General features: G+C 37.3%; 1 protein-coding gene across 1 annotated transcript; it reads right to left on the bottom strand.

Annotated features, from left to right (window-relative positions):
* Positions 1–4,785: 4,785 nt before the first annotated feature.
* On the bottom strand, positions 4,786–19,506 carry LOC121429733 (transmembrane protein 164-like). The gene is made up of 5 exons (XM_041626933.1): positions 18,917–19,506; positions 18,442–18,558; positions 13,656–13,737; positions 10,726–10,826; positions 4,786–10,034 (listed from the first exon to the last, which is right to left on the bottom strand). The coding sequence occupies exons 1-5, from the start codon at positions 19,283–19,285 to the stop codon at positions 9,828–9,830; spliced, it is 876 nt and encodes a 291-aa protein (XP_041482867.1). The 5' UTR covers positions 19,286–19,506; the 3' UTR covers positions 4,786–9,827.
* Between the last annotated feature and the right edge of the window lie 695 nt (positions 19,507–20,201).

Below are 20,201 nucleotides of genomic sequence, written 5' to 3'. Positions count from 1 at the left end.
ATTATAAACTATTTGGGGATGACCTTTTGCTTGTCAAAAATTAAAGGTAAACTCGTTGCCAGTTGACCTTCAAAAGCCAATATTTCCTCAAGTTGAATTAAGTTATGTACGGTATATACCTCTTCTATAAAGTTGAATTCATGTATTAAAATTGATCAAATGCCTGTGATCTCATGAGCTTTGACTTTATTTTAGGCAAAGTTACCTGTATACATACATGTGGAGCAATTTTCTGTGCCTCCTTCCTGAAATTGTGAAATACTAGAAATACTGTACCTGCATGAATATATGTTCATGCTAGTAAACACATACAATTGTAATCTTGTGTTCAGGTTTCATGAGAAACCCAAAATCACTGAAGGAATTCTAACAGAGCTTATAAAGGCTATGTACAACTGCAAAAATATAATCTAAAATTCTATATACTGTTTATATTCTATGTAAGCAAAGAAATATTTACACAAGAACCTAAAACATTCAAACTGGTTGGTATTTTCATGACATCACAGATTGTTAAAGGCAAACACTTCTACAGGCATCTGTTCTCATGTATGTACTTTGAACTGTGTCTTGGCAATCGTTTTCATGATTAATGTCTAAAATTGCTTACAAATTAAGACTGCATCTTTTCAGATATTATCATAACATATTTTGAATCAATCACTACTGCAGCAAATACAATTTCTATTGGCAAACACTTTTTACTGATTTAACTTGGCATATAGATTTTACTAGCAGTCCAATCTTAGGAATTCAAGACATTCACACTTTAATCTGCTTTATGATGAGTGAGAATGCAACAAATGCATCTCCAACACAGTACCTGAGCTATAAAATGATGAATATGGCATATTTAGGAAATACAGTAAAATATAATATCTTGTTAGCTTTTCACACTATAATTTACAGAAAATACAATGGGAAATGCTAACATTGCAACTGGAAAAAAAAGTATTTTGTTGATGAAAATTTTGGTTCTCACATATTTGTTAATTTGTTTCATATAGTAATGCTCATGTCCCACTCACAGTACATGTATAATGAATTAATTTTTAAATATCTGTATTTAGCTCTTTGTACCTTTACATGTACATGCATTTGAAATACACTTTTTTTCCAAACAGGCTTCTCATTCTTATCAAAATGACATGAATATTTCTATAACAAATCAACAAAAAACCAATTCTTAAGAACAAATCGAAACAACACGGTATATGAACTGTAATATACATAAGCAGCAAACAAAGCATTGATTATCAGGCAAATTTTCTAGTTAATTGATAGTTGTTCCTTCTTACATAAGAAATCCATACAAGTACATTGTCCATGTTCATTATATAAAGAAAAGTACAAATCATGTGACTGAACACAATGTACACTTTCATTGGAATTTAGGCCTTGTAACTGGCCTACGATGGTTGTAGTTTCATGAGCAAGCTAGTTCATGTACCTTGTAAATCTACTTACCGGTACATGACTAAACTCTCCAAAATAATATCCACACAAATTCAGATTGGTAAAAGCTCAGATTAAATCTAAAGGGATCTATTTCTGGATTATACGATGTTTGTCAGAAACCAATAAGAACAACCTAAAATACTATTTGTAACTTTAATTAGAAACATTAATTTTACATAAAATTTATGCATATTCCCACACAGTTTTCAACACATATTTTTGTCACATAATATATTACTTTGTTGGATAAAAATAAATTACTAACCTAACTATATACTGTATATGTGTACAGTGTACATTATGTGCATGTTTACATTAAGAATTTTGATGCAAAATTCATATCTTGGCAACTTACTAGTACGACGCACAATCTACATACATATGTACGTACATATTTACATAATCACATTGTAAACTGTAAAGGTACATAGTGTATGGTGTACATTTATAATTGTCTGGAAAAACAGCGAGGAATGGAATGCAAAAAAAGTACACTTGTACATTAACACACTTCAGACCACACATTTCTGTAACTTCCACATTAACAGATTCTGCATGTGGGCTCCTGAAAGCCTGGTTAAACCAGAACCGAATCAGCTACAAATCCATCCGAATATTCAGGACTATTCTGTTCTCCGAGACTTCTCCCTCCTCAAATGCGAGAAAATTTGGGACGGATTTTACCCATTTTGAAATTTCAAAACCAGCCGATTACCCCCCAAATACTCTCGAATGTGGGCATGAAAAATTTCATTAGAGGCCAAATTCGGGATGTACATGTATTCGGATGGAATTCAGTTGGATTCTGGGAGGCATTCGTGGTATTCTGGGCAGTCGATTCTTGATGATTCTGCTCTGAAAGGACCTATTTCAGACCTACTCGCCTCTGACTCGAGGAGCCTCCCGAATCAGAGACAAATAGGTTCTGAATCCACCGAATCCGGACAAAGGCAGAATTAGTCCAAATTTATTCTTGAGAATTCAGTTTTGGTGTAAACCTGGCCAAATAACAGAAAGCTTATAGCCATTAATAATAGAAACGGATTGTGATTGTTGTGTTGACTACACTGTAAAATCAACCTTTAGAATGAACCATTTGTACATTAAATCACTTTTTAAAAAAAGCTCTGTGTTTACAGGACCCAGGTTGTAAAATGAGCTCTTTTTTTTCAAAATAAAGTGAGACATTTATATTATATTGGATGGCTCAGAATGGAATTCCAGAAATATTCCAAGATTTTATTATTAAGGATGCCCTTTAATAATCTTTCAGCATTTCAATGTTCAAGTGACAAAATGCCACTTCAAAGGAAGGGCCATCTTACAGGAACAGATAGGGACAGACAAAATTATACTTGGTTTATAAACTGTTCTTTGCTTTTGCTCTGTCCACTCCTATGCTGACCATCTCATCCTGGTGCTGAGGGCCTAAATCCTGTGGAGGATCACTTCATTTCGCAACTTATTCTCTGCATTTTCTAATCGTTCTTCTTGTTCACTTTAACTCCTTCAAAGCTTTACATGCTCAGCAGTAGTGATCTCATTATTCGCGAGACATTTATGACATCTATTCCTTTTCTATCCTATTTGAAATTGTAATGTGTATTACATTAGCGGAATTTTAGCAATATTTGAATGGCTTGATCACTTAAATTTCTCTTCTGGCAAGCAAGAATTTAGGGAGGACAGTCAGGACACAACCATTCTTTCTTTCTCAAATATATATTAATTACGAAATCGGCTTAACCAAATCAATACCTGTACCCAATATCCTTGTTTGACAGTCATAGTTACCGTAGAGTTCAAGTGAGGTTGATTTAAAGCACAAAATTATACGTCTTTATTAATAGAGGTTAAGAACGGAAGAGACTGTGATTACCCATGAAGGGATAATTTCACCCCAAGTGCTTAAAGTGGAGAAATAGGTTGAATTTGCCCAGTACAGCTCCCATGAGTAAAGCATTCTTCATTCATTGTTTTAACAATTCATGACTGAAATTAATTATTATTCTACCAGAATCCACAGATACTTTACTTCTACGAGGTGCTATGCAAAAAGTCTGTTATGTGAGCTTGATGTGTTAAATGTCATTTAAATCCTTGTATGTAGATAATAATTAATGTGTATCATACTCAAATTATGTTATGTGGAAATAAAATAAAAATGGAATTAGAATTTATGGTAAATGCTTGACTGGTATAGAGGTAAAAAAAGGTATGGAAACACACTTACATGTAACACACTATTTTCAGGCCATGAGGAGAGTTTTTTTAAAGTAATCATGCAGACTGAAGCAGGGCAACTCTTATACAACCAAGCATCCAAATTTCATTCTGAGACTGGAAGGCCAGGCATCTTTGTTAAATGTAGGTTACACATGATCTACATCCACCTTGGGTTGGGTTCAGGCTTGTATTCAACACAAATGGGTCATGCCCGGTAGGAAGGAGAACCAGAAGTTGAGAATAATAATGACGTGACATCAGAGGCAGGAAGAACCAGTGCCAGAAGCAGGCGGGAAAGACAAGTCGCCAAGAAAAAATGGAGGCGATTGGATTGGAAATGAATAGCATGGAATTGGAAGGTCCATGGATGCTCAAGAGGAGTAAACTACTGCAAGCAATAAATTCTGAGCGGGTGATTGTTCGGAAGGCTGGATTTCATTCGGATAGGTATGATGGGTGCATTCCAAGGAGGGACTACAGGGCTCACTTCGACCCAAAAGCAATCTATGATAAAAGGCCGGGATAGTAAGCAGAAAGCTCAGAACTTGACAGCAAGCTTAGAAGGCCCTGCTCAGGAAATATTACCAGATCTGGAGCCATATGACAAATATGCAGAATTGTGGTTTACTGGGACAGAAACTGGAGCAGAGGTTTGGATCAGGGGAGCAGGCCGAGACCATCCTTTAAGAGCGCGCTTCCAGAAAACTAAAGAGAAATTACAGGAATTGGGAAAGGAGGTGCGATATTTGACTGCATTGGCCTATCAAAGAGGTAAAACTGAAATGAACCTTGAAGAAGTACTCTCCCAGAAAGCATACACGCTGTCCTGGAGAGAGATAAGAGGCTGGCCAAGGGGCATTTCTTGGATGCAATTGCAGATCAAGAAATCTGGGCAGGAATCTTCCATGCGAACCCGAAAACCCTGGACGAGGTTATTACAGCGGATACGGAGACTGAGGCAAACCTTACGGCAGAGAAGCAACGCAAGGGTGTAAGGAACTCAGCGACTAAATTCACCCACAAGGTGACACTGGAAGGAGTAAAAAGAAAACTTTACCCCTAACTAAATGGGCAGTGCAGCTGGGAAAGCTTTTTGACGAGTTGGAAAGAAAGAGGAAACTCAGTACTAAAAATAAAGGAAAAAAGGAAAACAAAAGGATGATATCAATGATTATTGATCATAAACGACTATGAATGACTGGTAGACTCTTATAGCACAATTTGAAGAAATGGAAAAAATCTAATAAAACATAATGATTAGGGTTGATTGACTGAGACTTTACCTGTAAACATTTCACTGCAGAACCAGGAAAATGGCTCCTATAACTGACAACGACATACTCTTGGCGACATCGGGATCAATCATGGTGCTGCTGTGTGTCCTTGGACTAGGACTGGCACTATAACAATGTCATAAAGGGGAGGCTTTCTTCTCAGAGCATTTGAAGATATATGGGGCGGTCTGTGGATTTTTGAGAACTTGAATGAAATGGGTGTAAGGGCAGCAAGAAACAAACCACCCCTGTCACTTAGTTCAGACGATTCAGCCCCTGGTACTCCAACCAACCCCCCTCTCAGTCCGATAGCTGAGGAGCCGGCGGAGGAGTACCCTCCTTCTTCAGGCAGTGGATATATCCCTATGCATAGCCCAAAGAACCCAGGTACGATCTGTCACGACCAGGAGTCAACCCAGTGACTATGGAAAAGGCTGTTTGATAAGGGGATTTCAGGACAGTTATGTACACGACCGCATCTGACAGGGAACGGCTACCTGCAACTGACTAATCATTCCACTATCCTAGCACTCCTCTAAAAACTTGAACAAACATAGTCCCTCTGGCGCAGATATGATGAGCGAAATCACCCCAAATGACTTGTGTCTCCAAGTGATGGACAGGATGGGGAGAAAAAAAAGGACGGCATTTAGAACGTTGTTCCCGAGTACCCGTTTGGAAAAGTAAACGATCGTAATAAGGAGCCCCTTATAAACTGGCTCTAAAACAACAGTGGCACCCGGACTGATTCTGATGTATATATACCTCCTTGCCAAGAAAAGTCTGACATTAAAGCTTGTTAAAATATACACAGCAGTCAATTACACCACTAAGATGTTGGCAGTGTCAGACCAAGCCAGTTTCAAGCACAGAACATGCGGGAGGATATTTGTGACTAAAGATGCCCTCCAGCAGCATGTGAATGAGAGGCACATCATACACAACTTTGAACTTAAGTGCCTGCGGTACAAGGGGACAACGAAGCGAGCTGGAGGCCCACTAATATCTAAGGCATCCAGAGCACATGGCGGAGACAGAGCTTATTGCAGGCAAACCTGTGGAGCGGCCCCCAGCCAAGGAAACTACCTTGAACTAAATAGAAATGTAGAGAATTATTTCAACCCCCCCACATCCCCTTTTCCGCCAAAGTAATATTGTGATGTAAGGTGAAGACAGCTCCCCCATAAACTAAATATAGCACAAAAATACATCTTATTCAAAATATTTACTTCGAATGAGATCCCCTCTCCCATTCTATGGACCTCTAAACAACATGCTATACTGTATATCGAGTACTGCCGGAACAAAAGTTGTTCAGTAGAATAACCTCAAATTCCTGATTTAAAGAGCCCATTATTTGGCCTACATGCTATTGTTATTACTCTCCCTACATGTAAATGATATTGTGACGAAATGTCACTTTAAGCTAGGTGAAAACCCCCAATGCAGCTTTAAGGTAAAGAGCCCTCTCGCGGAAAGAGAGGGACAGGCAAAATTCTCTCAAGTTTAACCGTTTCACTTCCAGACGACCAACACCTACACGCAGTAGCACTGATTGACCGTCACCCAGGAGTGAAATAGGCTTAAACAACCTTTTTATATGACCAAAATCTCCAGACAATGGAAGCTTGTGAAAACCTAGCACTAACCCTTCCAATACCGCACAGCCCTACCTCAAGCTCACTCCAGTAGTTAAGACAAACTTCGAGAGGTATTGACTAAAGCGATTAATTGTAACTCTTAGGAGTACAGAACAAGGGAGGCTATGATCGAGGCCAGATATGATTACCCTGGCCGGGCTATTTCCAGCCCCTGTGTTTAGAGTGGGGAGAAATAGCTGAATTTTAAGTAAAGCTCCCTATGGGTAAAACTATCTTCCGGGGTTTACAATGCTTAATGAGCAGAAGTAATGCTTATGTAACTCTCCCAGAGTCTATGGTCGAGTGGTATAGAAGGGCTTGCTCGAAGGGTATAAATTGGGAGGACTTTTCAGGTAAAACAGGCACTTCCAGAGCAGGCTCGAGCAGGCAACTTCCGTATCACCAGCGCATCAGTCGAGAGACTGGGAGGCCAGGCATCAACATCAATGTAGGATACCATCTACATCCACCTTGGGCTGGGTGGAGGGCAGAAGGCTGGTATACAACACCTATGGCTAGGCAGTGGTGCACAGTTACTAATGGGTAGCCTAGTAAATGCTCAGGCTAGCTTGCTCACACGAACAGCATCCATGTACTGACTGTGCATCCCCAATTGCTCTATGGGGTTTACATACCAGGCCACATCACGTTAGGTTAGTGAGGGTATAGGTTGGCTGGTGTGTAAGATCTATGCGGGTTGGGAATAAGGTATAGTTAGGTAAGGCAATTGCAAGGTAGCCTAGTACTGAGCTGGAGCTTTATTGCTCGCTGAACAGCACCTGCATGCATCTCGACCTACAATCCTCCCTTACCCAATGGGTTTTACATACAAGCCATGTATAGAGTTAGACTAGGGCTTGCTACATCCTTGGTATGGGATTGCATAATAATTCCATGGGTTGAGGAACTACAGCGGGGCTGCCTAGTATGTGTATTACACGAACAGCGTCCTAGCCTCCCCTACATATGTTATGGCCATCTCATTGCCATGGCTGTTTGCATAGCCATACCAAAACAAGGGGGATTCTTTGTTAGTATGGGGATTACAGCATATACTAAAACATTGGGGTCCATGGGTTTACATAGTAGCCAATTAATAGTTCTAAGAGATTAATAGGGTAAGGAAAATTGTTGCATAAACTTGTTGGGGTTCCCCCATCCACTGTTTACACTGGGACTTAATCATGAGGGTAGGAAAGACTTGGGCATGTGGGCAGTTAGGCTGACAGGCAAGGTTGGGAAAACAAGGGACAGCTTACTTTAATGCATGGTACATTAATGATGTACTCATATACCTGTTCCAACCCCCTCCCTTGCAATGTTTGCGAAGCCAGCCTCACAGTGCCCTGAGAAAGGGGTTTATACAGATAGATTAGCAACCGTAATATTCTGTTATGGTCAAGGGTTATGTAGTCCAAAACATTGATGCCCGTGCCGACCAAGTTCTCATATGCTTGTTCTATTATTCAATTAATCATGTTCACTTTTTTATGGCCATGTATAATGCATTGGTATTGGTCTTCACCGTATATACACTACATCAGTATGATTGGTTGGAAGTAGTAAGAATAAAATAGGAGCTATAGAGCCCCAATATAGTTGCACTGCAAGATTACGCTCTCCGTGTCATCATTGGTTTAGCACCATGTCTTACACAATACGTGGATCTCAGCCCCACTGTTGCTTTGTGGACCGCCTGCTACCAAGAGAGAGATTGATCGAAGGAGAAGCACCCCGTACCCCATTTTCCCAGTACTACCCATAAACCCCCATGAACTATAGCTCAGCTGATATAAAAGAGAGAGAGAACGGATTGGAAAGCCCCCGTGAACCAAACACAACCCCCCTCTATTTTCGCCACACTGGGGGCAGCGGTAGGATGGAAATGCCCCCGTGAAGCACATCATACTCCTCTATTTTCGCCACAATATAATACAACATAATACTCCAAAGTCTGTTTATCTTGAAACAATGCTATTTTCAGCCTAAAAATATAGTACTTTAAGCAGAGAAACATACATACATAGTATGTAAACAGATTGCAAAGACAAGAATCTTCCTTCGCAAGATTAAAGCGAGAAAAATCATATGGATGGCACATAACAGTCTCCTTAAAGCTCTTACTAAAGTACAGCAAATAATTTATTTTTAATACATACATTAACATTATTTTATGAACAAGCTCAAGTGATGATGAGATCACCACAAAGTATAAATATTATACTTTTTCGTACAGTATGCAGTACATGTGGCATATTCGTATTGTGGAAACTTACGCAGTTCACCAAACATGGCAATACGTGGAAATGTGATCTAGTGTATAAAGATCACGAGTCAGAATTTATAGCGCTTAATACATCGTTCCGATGTATCAAGCGCTATATAAAAGCGGATTATTATTATTTATTATCATTACTAGGATTTTGGGGAATAGCTTCAACCGTTGAAACATAACAAGAACCTGTTCATAAAAACCTCTTGCCCTTTTATGTGGTCTTCATAAAACAGGTTCCCCAGTACAAGCTTGCTGATTTAAAAGTAAAAGAAAGTAGTTGCAACAAACAATTATTTCATGAGAACATCTTTAAATCAAGGTCAAATGCCACCATATTATCATGGATCTAGTTCTGGTACATTGCAATATGTGAAACTGTGAAATCTTAGCTGAAATCCATAATCATGATGATCACTATAAAACACAAAAAGGCATATGTGGGACAGTGTATTAATAACTTTTTATTATACTGTTCATAAATATACCTGACATTTTAAAGAATTCCATGCTTATGCTCATTTTTCAGCATTTACACATTTTTTTACCTGAGCCATTTGGCACATATTTTGAATTTATATACAAATACTTCGGTGGTAATTTCATTGGATTCTGTTTGAATTTATTTTGAGATTGTAACCACAACTAGTATTTATCTTTATACTGTAAACAGCAATCTACCTGACATAGTTAGAATGCAGTTGGCTTGCTCCTGCCTCAGAGGTGGTTGTTCACTTGGAACTGTTGCTGTGGACATCGGTCCAAAGCATGAAGAAACATGGGAAGAACAGCAAGCAAGAACATATCCTTGAGGAGAAGACAGAACTAGAGGCAGAGGAACTGGAGAAGACTATATGTCGCCAAGTCAAGAGGAACTGCAAGGACTTGGCCGAAGTACACGCAGATAAGAACTTGGCTTTCTAGACCACCGAAAACCTATTGACCATACTTACATCCTCAATCAATCTTTTTGATGTCCCCAACATGACCGTTGCAATCTTCTTGGTCTCGTAATACAAGGCTCTTTGCCACGTAGGTGTACGTCTTGATGTGGAGCGGGAAAAGCATATGCTGGTGCGTGAACGCAAACGCTCGGTAGTACGGACCGTAGAAAGGATCGTTCGGAGCCGGGCAAACCATCACGTTGAGGTTCACTTCAGTTAACTGGAGAGAAAAAAAATGGGAAAAATTATGGTTAATGTAGCCGACTTGATTATTAGAAGTGCATAAAACTGAATTATGTTACTACATCAGATATGAAGGTTGAATTGTATTTATTTCAAGCTACACGGATGGTATGATAATGATAATAATAATGATAACAATAATAATAATGATAACAATATGCATTTATATAGCGCAAAAAACTATTTATATACTGCGCTGCAAGAGCTCCCCAGATGCGGTACATACTACTGGAATAAAATATACGTTTTTAATTTCATTTGAAATAACATGTATGTAAACTTGTTGAATTCCTACCCAATGCTAGCTATTAAAGATAGATATAACAGTTTAGAAACAATATTAAATACTACGGCAAAGCATGAGCAGCAAACGGCAAATAGAGAGCTCTTTTGGAAAAGCAAGCAAAAAGCAAGTGATGCACTACTCCCATTGGCGACGGAGCAGAGGATCATCTTTTGTGTTTGAGGGGGGCGTATTGTTGCGTTCCCCCCAAACACAAAAGATAATCCTCTGCTCCGACACCAATGGCTACTCCCAAATAAGTTTGATAGGCTCTGGTAGTGTGTAGCACAGTGTGGATGGATTTCCTTCTGAAGGAAAGTAAATGCAGTTGCTGGGATTTGAACCTATGACTCTCTGGTTGCAAGGTCATGTACAGTCTACTCACCAGACCCAACCCTTGTAGACAGATGAAATGATAATTGTGAAGAAAGCCTGCGGTGAAAAAACACCAAGAAAAGTCCCACATCCCCTCTGTCTTATAGACACCTAGAAGAAAAAAAAGACAGAAAAATAAACATCATCGTACAAATCCCATTCAAACAGTAAAGGTGTACTGGGGGAAATAATGAATTAATGATATTATTCAACTTCTAAAGGTCAAGTCCGACCCAGAAAAAATGTTGATTTGAATGAATAGAGAAAAAATCAAACTAGCATAATGTTGAAAATTTCGTCAAAAATCGGGTGAAAGTTATGACATTTTAAAGTTTTGCTTTTAATGCACAACAGTTATACATCCTGGTCCGTGTGCAAATGAGGAGATTCAGAATTGTTCATTCAAATAAAAGTGGTTAATCTCTAATCTTTGTGTATGGGACCCAGAATGATGTATTTCAGTTTTTTACAGATATATTGTAATGTTATTGCCAATTCCTCTACTGTCAACTCATCCACTTGCCACATGGTCTACTTTCGTTTTAATAGTCTATACCATTCCATCCAACATTTTGTCTAACAGCCGTTTGGTCCAATAACCATTTGGTTTAATCATCACTTTGTCTAGTCACCATTTTGTCTATAGATGATCATTTCATCTCATAACAGTTGGTCTAAATATCCATTTAAAATTTTAATTTTCATTCATCTTGCACACTCTAATTTAAAACCAAATGGTATATGGACTACACGTAAATGGCTGTTGGACCAAATGGTTATTAGACGAAATGGTGAGTGGACAAATTGATGGTAGACCAAATGATAGTAGACGAATTGGCAATTGGACGATTGGCATTAGACGAAATGGAAATAAACCAAGCAATCTACTGCTTAATTGGTGGGTTAAACACAAGAACTGTTTATTAGTACATACATCGTAAAGAAGGGTTGGCTCAAAACAAATGACAGGGTTTCAGGCTTCTTCCACAAAAGCAACGCAAAACAAGTTGCTCTATCGGTAAAGAACCTGCCTACCCCCCCCCCTCCATTAACCAAAGATCCTTAAAGAAAAAGTCCACCTTAGAAAAAAAAAGATTTGAAGAAAAAGAGAAAATCAAACATGCATGTATATATTACACTGAAAATTTCATCATAATACCAACAATGTCATAACTTTCTTATTTCCCATTTTTCTTTATTGATTAAAATCATTTTTTTCTAGGGTGGTCTTGATCTTTAACATGTAGATCTGATCCACCCTAGCATAGGACTGGAGAAGTAGGTGTTGGTTTGGGTGAATATCATTTGCAAACCATTACATTCACTAGTGATTTACGCTACATAACAAAATTAGGCAATAATACATCTAGAATTAATCAAAAGAATACAATGACTTACATCATGTATGATTTTGTCTGTGTTAACAGGCCTGAAGTTTTCTTCATGGAAGAACACCATCCAAATCTCCTCTAATTTCTCCAAATCAATGTCAAAATGAAGTTTTAAAAACTCCTAATCACCACACAAATGTGGAAACATATACTCCCTCGAGCCCATTCTGCTGGTTAGTATACATGTACATGTAGTTTTGGGAATACTTCTGATCTCAAGTCACAAAGTTTCTCCTTTTTGTCCCTACTCTTTAACATAAAACCAATGTTGGACCAATCAGAGTCACTTCACAGATCTAACGCACACCCGCATTGGAGGAAATACATTGATTTAAAAGAAGCTTGGTTTTCATTGGCTAATGGCATATTCCCTGTCAGATCTCATAGGCCTGAGACACCAACCTTTCTCACACTACTGACATTGTACTACTTTGTTAGGTTTTATTATCTGTAATCCTCAGTTGTAAATAAACACTTTTGAAGTGTTTTTCAAGGGTGCTTATTGTTTGATAGCACTTCTATTGATGAATTTTCCCCTTTTGTTTACTCCAGTGGTCAAAGAGTCCACAAAGATTTTCTCCTACTGTTTTCAGGGACAAAGAGCAACTTGTCTCTAGGTTTAATTACCATGTAAACCCAAGGTATAACTTCATGGAATATATTTTACGTGTGAACTGGGAGCTTGTATCTGCTGTACATGATAAATTTGTATCAAGCACAAAGATATTTTCTACACTGCTTCAAGGACAAAGAGAATCATCTCTTGCTGGGGCTAATGACCTTTTCTCTTCCTAGTTAGGCCCTTTTCACATTCAAAAGAATAACTTTAAGGTGTGAACCATCTCCTTGGACCACTATCATACATGTACATGTAGCTCTCGATAGATCAGAGTGATGTCCATACTGGGGCGTTTGCAAGAAACTTGCAATTACAAGTTTAAATTTTGGACCCAAGATCAACAATAAGTCTTGCAATGGTAGTTCTTTTTTAAATCTTGCATCATTTTTTATTTGCCTTCAATAAAACTGATCTATCATATAAGTTTCTGATCAATGACAAATATTTTCTTGCAACAGACGCTGGGTGTTAATAACTTCAGTAAAAAAAAACCTATTCATCATGTGCATCATTCGTGCAATGAAAGACAACACAGTGGCAAGATCCAGGATTTAAAATAATGGAGGCAAGATGGCAAGGCAAAAATAACACAGGGGCTCAGGGCTGGAAACTATAAAAACGCCCTCAAAATTCCAATGACAGGTCTAATGTAAACTGCACAAGTAGCCACAAAAAGTTTTTCAATTTCATTCAGTTTTCGCCTGAGTGGGGATGCAAAAACCAATTTGAAAAAAGAAGAGGTGCAGAAGGCAGATGATTTTTTTTTTTAATGAAGCTGTGTTTGGGTAGTTCTCAAAATATGAAGGCTGTGAAACCAGTGCCCCTCCCCCCCCCCAAAAAAAAAAAAAAAAAAAAATCTGGATCCATCATCATCAATGAAAACCAATCCTCCCTTTAGATTAGAAAGTTCAGTCAGCGAACGTAACTTACCTCCTAAACTAAGTAAGTAGGGCGGAATAATGAGGTATATCAATAAATGCTGTATCCAATAGATTTCTGCTTCAAAGGGTAACTGGAAACAAAGGAGAGAGGGAAAAAAACACAATAGATGAACAAGATATTGGCAATCTCAAAGTTCAAACAACTTTCGAATGCATGTAATGAGAACAAGAGGTGTGTTGTATGTATCAGTGTAGCAGCTGGAAATCGTGAGAGGAAAAAAAACACACTAAGGTGAACAAGATACATGTACATGTATTAGCAAACTCAAAGTTCAAACCCTTTTGGGAGAGCAATACTGTAGGCATTGTGCATCAGTGTTTGAATGAGCTACAATTGTTGATACATGTAATTTTATCATACAATGAATATTTACAAACTATATCGATGTACATATAACATGTCAATAGTTTTTTTTTAAGGAAAAGATTCAACCTTGCTCATCAAAGCTTGTGTATAGTTTTGGTAAATCCACCAAAATGCACCTATCACTATTCCAATTCATTGCTAGCTAATTTGAATGGATATGCCCTATAACAGTTATGATGTGGAGGATATGAAATGAAAATGTGTTTTACAGGATAAATTTTGCGATTTTACATGGAAATTTAACTTGATCGGGTCACCCGATCAAATTAAAATATCTGTGTGTTTTGTCTTTCAATTAAATCCTATTCCAAATCATGGAATGGGCTGAAACTTTCAAGATATGTTCTTTGTCTGTAACTTTTGGATATCTAATCACTAAATTTATAAGATAAGTGCTTGAATGCCCATTTTTTTAATTTAAAACAAGCATCGCCGAGAGAGGGCGCTATATATCCAAGATTTGAATATTTGAAATTTTCTCAGAGAAGTGCAGTTGGAAAAATATCTAACGGTCTCTACGCTTCAGTAAGACTGTCATATTAGATGATATTCGATTATCAATCACATTATTGACCCTTTACCAAAGCTATACACAGGCTTTAAACCTGCCTCACAAGGAGTTACAGTGGATTTACAGTGTACAGTTTCAGTGTACATGTAGAGTGTGAGTTACAATGTATAGGGTAAAACTTGCAATCAATTGCAAGTCTATTTTTGGTCCCTAAATCAATCATATGTCTTGCAATTAATTGCAAATTCACGATTGATTGCTAATCTGCTTCTTAAAACAGAAAGTGTATTCTGGGCCTTGTCTTACAAAGAGTTACGATTGATCCGATCAATCTTAACAATGGACGGCCAGCAATGTCATCATCTATTATGCATGTATATTTTCTAGCTATGATGTATATTGTATGCATTCATTGTTTTCTTGAAAAAAACACTGTTCTTCTCTTTGCATACAAAGGTCATTGTGCAAGTTTTTTGTAGAAAAAAATAATGACACTGGATTTCCATAGTTACGATTTATTGGATCAATCATAACTCTTTGTAAGAAGGGGCCCTGATTTGCTACAGCTAAAATTGATCTAATGACTGGTAACATTGCAACAGAATATCTGCAATTGATTGCAAATATTTTCTTGCAACACCCCATTTAACTCTATCTATAGGTGTCCCGTTGTCTTCATGTAGGCTATATTTTTCCCAAGGATATTCTGCCCAAAGAGCACATATGGTTTTAATACATTTTTCTTTCTTTTTTTGCAATTTAAATGAAATGCATTTTTATGAGTCTAAGTAAAAAAAGTTCAAACAACATTATTTTTTTAGTCTTCGATCCATAAACCAAGGCTCTACATTAATTTTTGTTTGGTGGCCTATTCAAGGCTTTCAAGCCACCAAAACCTATAATATATATACATTATTTTTTGATGGCCCGATATTTAAGTTTAGTGGCCCAAAAATATCAAGAAAAACATAAAAAATGAATAAGCAAACTTCTAATATTAATTCTGCAACAACGACCACTATTCATTTTGTCTAGTATATAAACCTTGTTTGCTCTCATATTTTGCAAATAAATTTGTGGTAACCTATTCTGGATAGATTACAAGTGACTGTAGTGTTTATTACATGTAACAGGTGTATTCTTCTATATTATGTACACACATACTTGTACAAGGTATTCCACTTCCTCAATACAATGTAAGTTTCATGAAACATACTGCAGTACGCACACTCAAACTCATGTGAATGAGGAAACAACAAATTGGGAATACATATCACATCAATGTGTGCATAATTACCCATAGGTCTGCATTGATGGAAAACACAGTCTTAAATGTATGTACATTGTACATATGTAGTATGAGTACGGTATGCATACAATACAGAAAGATCAGGATGTTGACTGTTTACATTACATTTGGGATTCCAAAAAGAATGATAAGATATTATGCATACTATGCGCTGCATTTCCTTGCCACTGTTTGAAACCCAAGAAAAAGAGTTTTCCTATGCCTCTTTCAAACTCGCCTCTTCATTTTTCCCCAGTGAACCTCTTGTCACTTCCCCAGCAAAGGAAACAAGTGGAGCACCTCTGACAGTCTCACCTGAATCACGCGAGTGAAATGTAGCAGCAGTGCTGACTTTGAAAACTACTATGAAATCATTATTCACAAAAAACACCATTCATACAGTATAATGATACAATACTATGTTCATTGACGATAAATGACATTTGACCTTGATTATGCGACCTAAGACTTGTCAGTGATACTTGATTACCAATATATATATATATATATAGGCCTACACATTTTACAATCTATAAACTTTTTAAGTTATGACAGCAATTTAATTAAAAATAACTTCCAACATGGCCAAAATTCATTGACGACGATAAATGACCTTTGACTTTGGTCATGTGACCTGAAAGTCTGAAACTCCCATGAGATGTTCAGTGATACTTGAATACTCTTATGTCCAAGTTTTATGAACTAGACCAATACACTTAATATAGGCCTACAGAGTTATGATGGTAATTCAACAAATGCCCCCAACCAGGCCAAAGTCCACTGACCTTAAATGATCTTTGACCTTTGTCATGAAACCTGAAACTGGCACAGGATGTTCAGTGATACTTGATCACTTTTATGTCCAAGTTTTATGAATCAGATCCATTACACTTTCAGAGTTATGATGGTTAGTCAACAAATATCCCCAACATGGCCAAAGTTCATTGACCTTTGACCTTGGTCATGTGACCTGAAACTCGTACAGGATGTTCAGTGATACTTGATTACTCTTATGATCAGCTTCGCAAGCAAAGGAAAAGCACAATATGAAAGTACCGGTACCAAATGTTTAATTCAAACCACTGAACCTTCAAACAGTTTTTTTTTTCCATCGGTCTTATAACATTTAAAATGAAAACATGGAATGCTGCAACAAGAATGTTTTACAGAAAATTCAATTAAAGTCATGTTTCTATGAAAGGCATTCTTCCTCATTTAACAACACAAAGCATAAAATTTCCTGATAATACAGTGTTATACATGTTCCTGTTTGTTGAGTTGCTAAAGATTTTTTCCTCTCATTGGCAAAGCTCCCTACAACTGATCTATTAACTCCCTACATGGGCAATGGGCACTGGGTGGGTATAAAATGCACAAAACTCATATTTGATGAAAACATTTTCTTCAATGCTACTCTCTATCCATTTGTGTTGTACAAGTTGAATTGCATTCATGTTTTTTATTCTATAAAAGAATATTAAAAACATGGATGTATCCATATAATTGTATGGTACTGTATACATGCACTGCATAACTAATTTACACAGCTCCCCTAAAAACAAATAGACCTTAGATAAAGCATGCCATTGAAGGTCCAATTGTGTGTAAATGCAGATAAATATCCTTGAATATATTGACAGGTCACATATGAACTTTGATAAGAAATGACATGACCTTGAGACAAAAAAATATCTGAATCCTGTGTTGGGTATAAAAATGGTTAACAGTGGTGATTTTAACAGATAGCTATTAAGAAAGCATAAATTCTTGTCAGCAAGCACCAGAGGACCTATGTGCCTAAAGGCCCTCTCCAAGGGACCTGGTAAAATGAGTATAAATACCTTACCAAAGTGGACTAGCGCACCAAGTGGGAATCAAACTTGGGTGATGGGGTCATCTACATGTAAATCCGAATCCCCTGCTTTCCAACTGAGCATCATCAAAAACTTTAATCCAAAACAAATCTATTTTCATAAGCGCTAAATGCTTGAAACTTGCATCTTAATACCAGCTTTACACAAGAAAACAATCTATCAATTTTGTATTTTGCTTTAAATATAATAGATTATTAAAGAAATAACTTTTTTTTTTCAAAAACCTTGGTTTGCTTTAAAAGCAAATATCAATCAAAGTCAGAAATCAAGTCAAATTTAAACTCCTCCCGACCCCCATAAATGATCAAATTTGATCAACAATAACCCTCACAAATACTTGTACTGGATTGAATGTAGAAGAAATTATGCAAGAGCTTCAAAAAAATAAGGAGAAAACAAGGTTTGAAGTAAAAGTGTTTCACTATCAAAAACATCATGAGATGCGCACACTGTGCAGTCCTCAGGGTAAAACTTTCAAGCAGCCCACACAAATGGTGTCAAAGAAACTCTTCTACAGATCTTGTATTTCATTCAACAGTACAACTTCAAACTTGCACAGTACAGTGTAAAGAGGAAGAATTATTCTTTCACATTTGTTCAGCTATTTTTCTATTTTTGGCTTTCCGAAGACAAACTTACTATTTTGGCTCATTACAGAATACAGAGAACCCCCTCCCCTGGCAATTAACTGTAGATTTTGGAGTGACTGGTCACAAATGATAAATCAATGCTTACCAATCTTGTATTGACTACTGGCAAGAGGAGGGCTAGTAAAGGGCAACTTAAAGAAGCCATCTGCATTCTGAAGATGACCCGTACAAGCTTGCTTGGTGGGGCGGCTAGGAGGTAAATCTGCAAGGGAAGAAAGATATGCATCATATGCATAGTTATCTGAGTGGCCTTTGGCTTAAGAGAGATTGCAGGATCTTTGTTTCAAATCAGTCAAAATATACATTAGTTACATTAGGCACCGTTGAAGATTGAAGTCAAGTTTAACATTAAACCATGGTCTAACTCTGTGCTAAATTATTGAGGGATAACGAAAAAAAAAGTTTTTAGAAAGAGAGATTTGAATGTGATGAACAACACAGAAGATAATATTGGGGTCTTGTAGAATGGGGTGCTTTTTCACCGCCATTTTCGCTAGATATGCCACCCTCTTTACATTATGTTGAAGAATGCATCAGAGCATTAAAATGTTGATACTTACTTGTACTACTGTCAGCATATGACAAGGATTAAGCAGGTATATAACCGTCTTTGTAGCAAATTTGAATCCTATCTCAACTCCAAATGTCAAACACAGGATAACCAAGAGAAAACGCTTTCCAAATCGTTCCCGCTTGTCTTTCGCTTCCACCTCAAACCGTGGGTCATTCACACCAAGCCTTTGCCATGTGTACCAGCACTCCAGGGTACCTAGAATTACAAAGATGATCGTCTCAATGACCCTCTGCTTCACGCTCAAGAAGTTATTGCAATCTGGTCCGCCATTCCCAGCAAACTTTGGGTCAACTCCTTCGTAAAGCCAATCTAATGAGTCCATAGTCCACATGCTTGGTGCCTCTGTTGTGTTCATTAGGTGAGTAAAGTGAAAGGTAGGTGATCCCTCTCACAAAGCTGAGTAGAATTTCCTTTTTATTCTACTATTTCAAGACCTGCAATGAGACAAAACAATTTGGAAGAGAAATTTTGATGATGGAAAAAATAATCATACAGGGTGTACCAAGAAAATTAATTTTTAAAAATCATTCCTGACAACAAAAATCTCAGTGGTAGTCCAGAGTCCAGACCAATATGGGCATGACATCATGATGATGACGTCTTTTTTAAAAAAATAATTTTTTGGAAAAAAGGGTAAATTTGAGTGAAAAAACGGTATCAAACAGGAACACCAGTGAAGTTCTACTACTGAGTAATATCACCTGGAGAATTTCACAACATTTCAAAGTTTTCATCAATATTTCCAAAATGAAGACTGGTTGAGGATGTCACAAGCCCACTTTCGTTTAGTTTGAACAATAAATGAAATTTTTAGTAGAGGCCTAGAGGGTTATGTTTGAAAACAGATATTGTACGCAGTTTGAATCATATTTTTTTGGCAACAATTAATTTTATTCTCCGAAATAAATCGAAAGACGTGACCAGGGCTCGAACTTCGACCCTCTGCATCAATTTGTAGGTAGCAATAGGTAACAATAAAAAAAATTAATAGAAAAATCTGAAGTGGATGAACCGGAAGTCTCAACAATCTTGTTATTTTGGGTGGAGCCTCGAGATGCATGGAACACTTTTTAAAATATGTAACACTTACACGTACTTACAAACAATGCCCTTAATTTAATTTTCATGTGAAATATTGATCTTGTAAGTAATAACAAAGGTGGGCTATAAATGGGTATTAATAATTCAAAACCAAGTTAAATTGAATCTAGAGACTATACAAGCGCCATTGTTCCTTTTCCATTCAAATCAACTTTGTGCTGGGTGGACTT

Source organism: Lytechinus variegatus, chromosome 16 (genome assembly GCF_018143015.1).
Source record: "Lytechinus variegatus isolate NC3 chromosome 16, Lvar_3.0, whole genome shotgun sequence".
Classification (NCBI taxonomy): domain Eukaryota; kingdom Metazoa; phylum Echinodermata; class Echinoidea; order Temnopleuroida; family Toxopneustidae; genus Lytechinus; species Lytechinus variegatus.
Note: the sequence above shows the minus strand (reverse complement) of the source record. Positions and strands in the feature narration are given on the sequence as shown.